This window comes from Phaethon lepturus, unplaced genomic scaffold, assembly GCF_000687285.1.
Source record: "Phaethon lepturus isolate BGI_N335 unplaced genomic scaffold, ASM68728v1 scaffold50607, whole genome shotgun sequence".
NCBI lineage: Eukaryota > Metazoa > Chordata > Aves > Phaethontiformes > Phaethontidae > Phaethon > Phaethon lepturus.
In genome coordinates, this window is record NW_010552109.1 from 11,310 (window position 1) to 21,716 (window position 10,407).

At 40.9% G+C, this 10,407-nt stretch overlaps 1 protein-coding gene across 1 annotated transcript; it reads right to left on the reverse strand.

The window, feature by feature from the left end:
• Positions 1–741: 741 nt before the first annotated feature.
• Positions 742–6,547, reverse strand: DHCR7 (7-dehydrocholesterol reductase). Its single transcript, XM_010291114.1, has 7 exons — positions 6,449–6,547; positions 5,331–5,553; positions 4,495–4,585; positions 3,608–3,821; positions 2,960–3,164; positions 1,883–2,014; positions 742–1,293 (listed from the first exon to the last, which is right to left on the reverse strand). The coding sequence occupies exons 1-7, from the start codon at positions 6,544–6,546 to the stop codon at positions 829–831; spliced, it is 1,428 nt and encodes a 475-aa protein (XP_010289416.1). The 5' UTR covers position 6,547; the 3' UTR covers positions 742–828.
• Between the last annotated feature and the right edge of the window lie 3,860 nt (positions 6,548–10,407).

Below are 10,407 nucleotides of genomic sequence, written 5' to 3' on the forward strand. Positions count from 1 at the left end.
TGCAACATTTATTTCTTAAATTTTTACAAATAACATTTTAGACAAATGATAGAGAATGAAGTTTTCTATCCACGCTAAAGAAATCAACCTATGCTCAAATATCCTCACAAAGCAAGTGTGGTTTCAGTATCAAAATAATACCCAGTCGGTCGTGTGCCATATTCTCAGGTGCTGTAAACCTAATGTAACTTTGGAACTACAGCAATTTATACCAGCTGTCACAAGTACTTGTATTAGATTATAAAAATTTTCCCACACACCAGTTTAGGATCAGGGTCCCCAGTTCATTATTTCCCCAGTTAACCTCTTGAAAAGCAACAAACAATAAAATGTCAATTGGGGAGTTATGGACTGTAGGTTATGACTGCCACAAACAACGATGTCATACAATTTCTTTTTTCATAAAGAGATCACACAATTGTTTTTCTCCTCTCCTAAGTCACTGGAAACCGGTTCCAGAACCCTGCTACTCTGAAGGGTAAGACTTCCTCCCACCTTTGGGAGATTTCAGAAGTCTCAATACATGCAACTTCTTCAATTCCAAGTTAATTTTGGGGCAGGGGGAACCCAACAAAAAAGTCAACATTCCAGGTAAGAAAGTCTTCTAAAAAATACAGGCCACTTAGGTGTCTCATTTCATTTACTTTAAATACAGTCTGCCTGCACGTTCTTTCAGTACAGCAAGGATTATTGTCCAGCCACCTTTTTTCCTTCAGAACCATATAAGGGTCCTTCACAAAGTGTTTTTGTTAGTTTAACTATGTGGATAAATTCTCTTCACCTCCAAAAAAAGTTTCTTTTTTCTTTCCCCTGGATTCTGTGTTAGCCTTAAAATATTGCTGGTATGAGCCGGTAAGGCACTGCAGCAGTGTAGCGCTTCCAGTCCTTCCCGTATTTGCTGAAACAACGGTGTTCATCCCTAATGCAACGGTGGGTTAGCAGAACAGTCATATAAACTATGTAGAAGTAAGGCAAGATATGTTGAAACCCACAAGTCAGGCAATAGGCCAGAGAGCCCATCAAATCTCCTGTGTAGTTAAAATGGCGTGCCCACCCCCAAAATCCTGAGGTCATCAGTTTGCTGTAGTACTTGGTCCCATCCACAGACATGTAGGAGCACTCAATATACTCTGGTTTCTTCCCCCATATCTTGCAGTTGCCATTTGTACGACGGAAGAGGTCCTTCTGGTGGTTGGTCATTCTGAAGATGTAATAGCCGATCAAGCCCAACATCAAGATCCCTATGGCATTAGCTGTGCACAGCTGGACAGGGTGGTAAACCAAATACAAACCCTGGGGAGCAGAGAAAGCGACAATGAGTGATTTACTTTAAACGCACGCTCAGGATGCCAGACTAATTCCTTGACCTACAGTGACCCAGAACAGATGAGTAGAAAGAATAGGAAAATCCACCCTACAGTAAAACCATGGAAGATTTTCAGAAATCTCTGCATCCTACGTTTTGTCTCTCTCTCTCTCTCTCCCCAAAACTGTATTACTTAGGTGGAAGAATAAGAGAGAAGTTGCCAAGATGCAGACCAACCAGGACAGAAGTAAAAAACCCCAAACAAACCACCCACCAAAAAAAATCCTCAACATGCAGGAGTACAAAAAGGGACTAGAAGGATTTAGAAAAATATACAGACACAATAGACAGTGACAGAAAAGGGCATAAAAGAAGACCAGGGGAGGAAAATATATCAATCCCATTGCCAGACAGTAAGCTTTCCAACAAGTGCATCATTACAAAGGATGTTGTAATTGTTACTCAGTATTCAAACTATCTAGAAACAATTTAAAATACAAATCAAACTGCTGGGGACAGTGTTTCTGGAAAATTTCTTTCCATTTAGCCCAAGCACATATTGTACCACATTTTTACCTGCAAAGTATAGAGGTAAGGCAACCAAACACAGTCTCCCCAGCCCAAGTACCATCCAAAGTGATCATGGCAGATATCAATGGTTTTCAAATACCAGGCTTCATTCCAGAAGAAGTCCAAAACATAAATACCCTGAAACAGAATAGTTTCTTATTAATAACAGAGCACTTCCACCAGTTAAGCTGTTTAACAGCATCAGCCTAATATTTCTGTGCTGTCTTGTGAGAAGATCTCAAAACTGACTTCTGTTTTTACTTTAACACCTCAAAAACAGGGTATTAAAAGAAACATGTCACAGAAATATACTGCATCTATATAGCTAAAGCTATGCAAGTATAATAATAAATCATGTAAAGCAGTATTAACCAAGATAACTAAGGCAAATGTGTTACTGCAAGGGCGTACACTTCAGAAGTGTACTCGCATTTGACCACCCCTACCTCTCTTCAGGTTAAAGAGTCATACGCTTACAGAGAGGGGGAATAGAGCTTCTATTGAGTGGGTTCCCATTTACACATATTAATGAATAAATCCAAACTATTATCTGTAATTATTACTTTGGGGTCTCTTCAGTAGAAAGCACAGCACCTGGCTGGCTATTTTTAGGTGTGGAAACATCTGCAGTTCTGCCTGTCTCACACAAACACACAAAGCAAAAAAAAAAAATAAAAAATTTAGGTGCAGTGCTGCCCTCAGAAAAAAAAAACCTGCCCAATCTTGCTCCAACTAAAGCCACAGAATTTGTCATTGTTCTCTTTGGATTGAAGATTAGGCTATGCCTGTTTCCAGAACACAGGCTCAGAAAAGCATCTCTTAATTTAAGTTTATGCTGAAATCTGCTGGTGCAGACGTGGCTATCACACTGGTGGAACTCAGAATGAATACAGCAAGAGTATTTACAATGGCACTCTGAATAAATTCAAGTGTCCAAAGCACCAAGTCCCAGTGCATCATCACTGAATGAGGTCATTCAGGCCAGAAAAATTGTCTACGTTCCATTTCAACGTAAGGAGATTTGTCTACTTCAATACTAGTTTATTTCTAAATCGGTTTCTTATCTTCCTCCTCCAAATTTACCTGAAGGACATTGACAAGGATCATGGAGTTGGTTACTTGACCATACAGCTCCTGTTGTTTAGCAGCATAGGAAAGGTTAATTAGAGTCCAGGCTACAATACCAGGGCGCCCATTGAAGAATAGCTTGAAATCAAACCACTTTCCTATTCGAGGGTTAAATTCAATCCCCATCATGTAGTCATAAAAGAAGTTGCCAGTGAATTTGCTAGAAAGCATAAAAAATAAGAAACGTACAGAGTATACACAAATACAGGTAATTACCGTGCTGGCTATGCATTTCAGATTCACTTGATGTAATGATAGTAAAATCATATAACGTTGTGCAAGATAATACAAATTGATCCAACCAAAACAGAAATTTTACCTTCAGAGATACCCTAGTTTATTGTTGGTAATGCTTTTGAACAGTCTAAAGATAACCCTACATCCATCCTATTTGTGACCAATAACTGTCTGTGACACCGAGGCTGCCAATCACATGACATGTAGCATGAAACAGAGGATGGTGCTAATGCAGCAAAGAACCACAGTCACACATCGGCATATCTATCTGCACCAGTAAAATATATTCTGTCATCGTTACCCTGTGCAGCATTCAATTTATACATCCGATTACCTTGTGTTCTCTAATTATTAAAAACCACATACCAGTCTTTGGCATCGGTAGGGAAAAAGTAGCTTTTAATCATTGCAAATGTGGAAACTGCATATCCCAGAACATTGGCACACCACAAGAGAGGAATCCAGTTGTCAAAAATTATGGTGGGTGAGAACCAGTGGAAGTAGTAGGCGTTTGCAAACCAAAGCACATGGGTAATGATCCAAGCCTGGAGTCCATTGATTTCATACTTATTCACTACACCTAAAATACAAAGAAAAAATTGCATGTTACTAACATTGGATTAGTACAGATTTTATTGGTATGGATATGAATGCAATATACAGAAGCTGCATCAAGCACTCATGAAATGACCTCACTCTCCTCACCCTCCCAATTAACTACCTTGTGGCACTTTTCTGAAAGTTTAATTAGACTCTGCTGCAACCATCAGGCTTTGTTAGGCTGATTCTTTCTCTTCACTCTCACTTCACGAAACAGTGAATTTAGAAACTCCCCTAAAACTGACTTAAGGTAACAAGTTACCCTTTCCAATACTTCGTTCACAGCATGCATTTTGTTCAACTCTCGTGGGTTAACTTCGCTTCAGCAGCTGCAACTGCAGTGTCAAATAGTAGCAATAGTCCACTGCTGATTTGAAGCGCCAAAATTACCAACCTGTATTTTTCCATTGCTGGTGTGGTGTCTGCCATATCAATAGTTTTAGTTACAGTAAGAGATAGAAATTCTATCATTTATTCTAAAAGATGACATGGATTGCTTTTTATTTTTGCTTTAAGTAAACATATTAAGGAGGGTGAAAGCATTTCTGTCTATGTTTCCTCCAGATACATATGGGTATTAAAGATTCTAAGTACAGAAATACTATCATTTTAAAAGACTGTATGGTGCGCATATATTCTACAGAAGAACTTACCAGCAGGGGTGACGGCACCTTCTTGTACACCTCCTACATATCCAGGAAGAAATTTATGGCAGAAGTCAGGAATGAACACGTACAAAACCACCTAGGAGAGAGAATATATTAACAGTGAAAACAGACAAGACAAAAACCCAAAAACCACTATTCCTTTCATACTCATACCAAATGTAACACATAGCAGTTTCAATTAAGTATTCGATCAGCAAATATGGCAAGATTTAGCTGTTGTGATTTTAGACTAGTAATACGTCTAAGCTACTAAACAGTTCTAAAGATGTACTTCATGTATGGTTGTCATCTTTTTTTGGTGGGAAGGCTGGACAGCTGGTAACTAGATTCAGGTCCTTATCCTTTTATTTTGAAGTTACTATGTGTTATATGTAAGTTGTTTTCCGATTTGGAAAAAAATTGGAGTAGTTTGGTAAATTTGAAGATATTTTACAAATCTGTTATATTTCATATGTCAATGTTCTTCTACAATCTCTCTATAGGAAGTATCACCACTTCTGCACTGTTCGTTTGTGATATATTTATTGTGTATTAATTTAAAACAAATGGGTACTGTTGTAATATAATTGCTTTTTCTTAAAAACCACATCAAGGAATACGTCACACAAGGAATACCACACAAGGAATATTTGTGTATATTCCCTACATATTTATTTTTCAAGTGCATAAGTTTCACTTGGATCCCAAAAAGATATGGAAAGTTAGAAGCACCAAAGAGTAAAAGCCAGTGCAACACTCCATTATCCTTGACGTAAAAGGATTAATCCAACAGCTGTTTTAAAAAACAGCCACTACATCCAGATCAGAACTGCACATCATACCTGGAAAGCAACCCAAAGGGTATAGATGCCAGCAGCCCTATAGGTCAGAGTAGGAGTCTTGTTCCAGATGTCAGACAGATGTTTATTCCCCGTGAGCAAGTCAGTGAGTGGATCAATCAGGGAGCACTGGTACTGGTCACAGGACATTATGAAGTAATACACAATAACTGGCGCAAACATGAGCAGGAAAAGGATGCTTGCCAAGGAAAACCAGTCTACCTCCCTGTAATGCAAAACAGAGCATTTTTTTCCCCCCCAGCTTTCAGTTAGAACAGTACTTTGATTAAGTCAGGCAATTTTTCAGTGGAGCTTCTAGACTAACTGGATGAAAACTGAGAATGTTTTCAGAGCACATACATTTCTTTGGGTCAAAAAGCTGTAAAAAAACCTTACCAGGTTACATACTTTACCACAAACTGTTATACAACTATGCTAGTTGGTCAGAACAACAGAATAGATAATATCTCCCCTCCAAAAATGTTATTATTACAGTCTTCATGTTTTTGATGGCAATCATAAGTATAACTGGTAGACTGTTTAGTTGGAAGTGGCAACAGAATCACAAGAATATTATGCAAAACCTGGAAACAGAAAAGACAGACCCTGGACAGACAAAAGTTCAACTTGCTCTACCACACACTGTCTGTAGCAGCAAGCCATATAAACACGCATGGCAGTTTCCAGCTGCAATACAATACTCTACTAATATTTGCACAACTCTCTGAGAACAGGGAGATGAGTCATAAATCTTGCTACGGCAGGAGATGTCAGCTGGCAATACCACAGATGGATGGCCATTTTCCAAGTCTCAGGAAATATTTTGTTCAGCCCTTGAAGGAACTACAAATTTTACTGATTTTCATGATTTGTTTCCCTTTTTTGCAAGGAGGACTGTGTTTTAACATAAGCCATCTGGCAAGCTCACTATCTTAAAAATCTTGAAGAACCCTTCTTTGGCATCTGTTACTACAGCTCATTATCAATGAGCTTTCAACAGAAGGGCAACGTAACAATCTGTTTTTAATAGAATGAAGTTTAAAAGGAATGTAGCATCTATAAGAGTAAGTATGATCCAATTTGAAATACAGTGACTAATTAGAGTCATCAGCTTCTCTCACCATGCTCTTCCCCACTGGACTTGAGATGTTTGAATATCATTTTGGGTGCTTTTGCGTTTTCTTTCTTCAGAAGGTTTTTTCTCCTGATGGGCTGCCATGATGTCCTGTATGAAAGAAAATACTCATGGTATTACTCCAGCTGGTTCTTGGTAATTCTTATGGCTCTACAGAAGAGAAACACAAATAGAAGTTATTAAAAAATATTACACAGCCTTCTGTTTACAAGGAATTTGGGGGAGGAGAGTAGGAAGGAAAAAAATCTTTCCCAATTCCTTATGATCTTATTTTCAACAAAACATAACCAAAACACTTATGTCAAAGTTATCCATTAAACTTCTTGCTAACTGGAAATTTCTTTTAAGGTATATTGTATAATATATGGCTTACTACTCCCATGTGAGATGCAAAGGGGAAAAACCGTTTTGCCACCTCCTTATAAACCTCTGAAAATAATGTTCTGTAACTAATTGCCTTCCTTAATTAGAGAAATTGCTACTGTTGTAACATAACATAATTTGCCAAGGTCCAACACAGGTAATTTTCCCCAGAGCCCTCACTCTATATATGTTAGCTACATCAAAGAAAACAAGATGACAGTTTATAATCCCATCGAAATCAGAAATCATTGGCAATGAAGAATGACTTACTAGGTAATACCTAATTCTCCCTGTGGAACATGCATTACACCTTTCTTTTGCTTTGCCCAAATGCTTCTTTTGTTAAAGATCATCATTCCATAATCTGAACATTTCCTATCTGCCTTCCCCCTCAAAAAAAAAAAAAAAAAAAAAAGAAAAAAAAAGTATGTTTCCTGAACTTTGTCTCGTGGGAAGCTACAGACTCTAGAACACATGGAGTGTTGTAGTTTGCCATTCAGGGGGGAATTTTCTAACAGTTGTTAGTTTTGTATCTTTTCAGGCTTTGATGTTTTAACTCAAACCAGAAACCGGCAGTTATTTCCACTGAAAGAGAAACAATAGTACAACACACTGCCAGGGCCCCGAGGACACTAACAGGCCCTACTGTCCTGCCCGGCCTGGCCCGGGGTCTCCCCTGACCTTGACGGTGGGCCAGCATACCCATTTCAGCCCATCCCAGGGCCAGCAATCCCTGCCCCGTGATGCCATAGGAGTGCCGGTCTCCAGCTCCACCAGAGCCATGCCCTGCCTGGCCATGGCTCCTGCTGACCCACAGGCTGACGTCCTGGCCCAGCCTCATGCTCACGCCCTGCCTGTCCATCCTGGCTCTGTGTCTGACTCCACTTCCCCTCACCAGGCCTGACCTGACCCCCACACCCAGGCTGATGGCCCCTGCCTTGGCCCGGACCTATCTCCACAGGCCTGCCTGGCAATTGGGGTCCTGACCCTGACCTACGGAGGGACTTCCCGGATTGACCTGCCTCATCCCCATGCGCATGCCTGATTAACCTGGATTCTTGGTTGAACCTGGCCATAATGTCTGTGTCTGCCCTGCTCACCTCCTGGAGGTACTATGGGACTGATAGGAAGCCCCCGCCTGCAGCCATGCTATCGCCCCTGGGCTCCCAGCTCCTGGCCCCCGAGGGAGCAGCAGGCTCACGCTGCTCCCTGACACATTAAGAAAAAAGAAGATGCCTAGGTGCCAAAGTAAGGACATCTCAAACGAGATCAGCCCAGCCGCAAGGATAACATGCCACCCTCAGATTCAAAATATGTAATATGTTACTCTTTAGTAGTCTCCTCCACACAATACATTGCAACAAAAGTGTTTATTTTCAAAAGTAATCTGAAAAGAAGTCTAATTGCTCCCCTTTGCCAGTCTGGTTAGGCAGAAATCCTAAGCAAAGAATGCAAGAAGACACACAGCTGGCAAGAAACTTACGTTATTTACTATTTCAATTATCATAAGTGCTAATTACCCCCCTGTCTTTCAGGAGGGACATATTAAAACACAGTCAGACTTCTGGATTAGATCTGAGACAAATTTGAGCTCAGATTTGAGCCAGCAGTCTACATCCTTCCGGGTATCAGTACTTTCATGACAAGGTTTCTAAAGCAAGTAATGAACCAACCTCAAGAGAAAGTTATTAATCACGTACAGGAAGAACAAAGAGGTAGGACAGGAGATTCGCTGTACCAAGGTTAGAGCGTAGGACCTTACTCCAGTTATTTGCATTGGTTTTGCTTTACAATAGTAGTACAAATTCTTTCAAGGAACAGTTACAATGCTAGTAAGAATTTTGCCAAGATAGAAAGGCTCTTGCTCGGGAATCATCAGAATTGGAAATATTTAGGTCAGATGAAACCTTCGATGTCATTTAGTCCAACCCCACTTGCCCCTGCTGACAGCAAGGACAACTTAGAACAGGGTGTTCAGAGCCTTGCCCAGTTAAATGTTTAATATTTCCAAGGATTCCACACGATTTGTCAGTCTTACTGAGAAAGCAGGCCTCTTTTGCAAGAAACTCAGAAAAGAAATCCTAGGTTGAGCATTTTCATAATGTTTAGTTTTGTTTTAGGCTCTTGCAGAGCTCGGCGTACTAGATTTGAAAACTCTGCTCAGTTTGCTGAGCACTCATAAAAAGCCTGCTTGCAGTTGGCAGCACCTGGGACTTTGTGCAAGACCCAGTTTGTCATTAATCCTACCAGACAGCGCAGAAACAGGATAATCATCCAATTATTAGAACCAGGAACTGGCTAGATCAGAAAGGCTGGCATTCCATAGGTTGCATATGGGATCCATGCTTCTCCCCTATTTAAAGGCCAACAACTCTCCCAAGTAACTAGCAATAGGAGAGAGGAAATGGCCTCGAGTTGCGCCAGGGGAGGTTGAGACTGGATATTAGGAAAAATTTCTTTACTGAGAGAGTGGTCAAGCATTGGAACAGGCTGCCCAGGGAAGTGATGGAGTCACCATCACTGGAAGTGTTCAAAAAACGTGAAGATGTAGCACTTCGGGACATGGTTTAGTGGGCATGGTGGTGTTCGGTTGATGGTTGGAATTGATCATCTTAAAGGTCTTCTCCAACGTCAATGACTCTGTGATACCATATGACTCTATGATAATTGTCACCAAGTTTTGCCTGTCTACTGAGCAATTTAAACAAGTGCCTGCTTAGGACTGTTCCCCTAAACAGATATACCCCAGTCCGACAGACTGCTATGCTGGCAGTTAACAACCTCTCACATTCAGAGCTATTTCCACGTCACTTGTTAACACGTGCCAACATTTCTGGATCAAGACTCCCACTGAAATCATACTCCTACTGGTAACTATTTCAATTTCTATAAATGCAAGCTTCCTGTCACCCCACTAAACACACCTCAAATATTGCTTAGTCAGCTTCTTATGAGAGCCCAAAGCAAATGTCACAATGCAAATATTACTTGCACAGAGAACTCCAGAGATGCGCTCTTCCTCTGAGCCCAAACTTCAGCGCTTAATGAAGCACTACATTACTGCTCGTGCTATGTTAAAAGAATAATCACATCAACCACACAATTCACTTGGAAGCTCTCCCCATTCAGTGCCTAAGCCACATATCTAACATACAGTTCAGAGAGTAAAGGTCACATGAAGTCCTTTCAAGCAATAATAATACATGGATTCGATGCTTTTCATTGGCATGCTCTGGACTTACAAGAGAATCTCAGTCAGGTAGAAGTGTGGCAAAAACCCCCACTTTTAGATTTTATTCTACAATAATAAGGCAGAGTCCTGTTCGTGAATATATACTTTAAAGGAAAATGCCTAGCCGAGATGCAATATTCCAGAGAGCCCCGCGGTTTGCACAGGAGAGGAACAGATCAGCGGGCGGCCCAGGAGGGGTTCAGCGGACTCGTGCAGGCAGAGAGAGCGGCACCCTCCCGTACGGCGGGGCCCCCAACCGAGACACGGGTACCCCGGGGAGTATTACCGGAAGGAGAATGTAATTGCGGGGGGGAGGGCGGGCCGCAAATTAAAAACAACCTCCGGAGCCA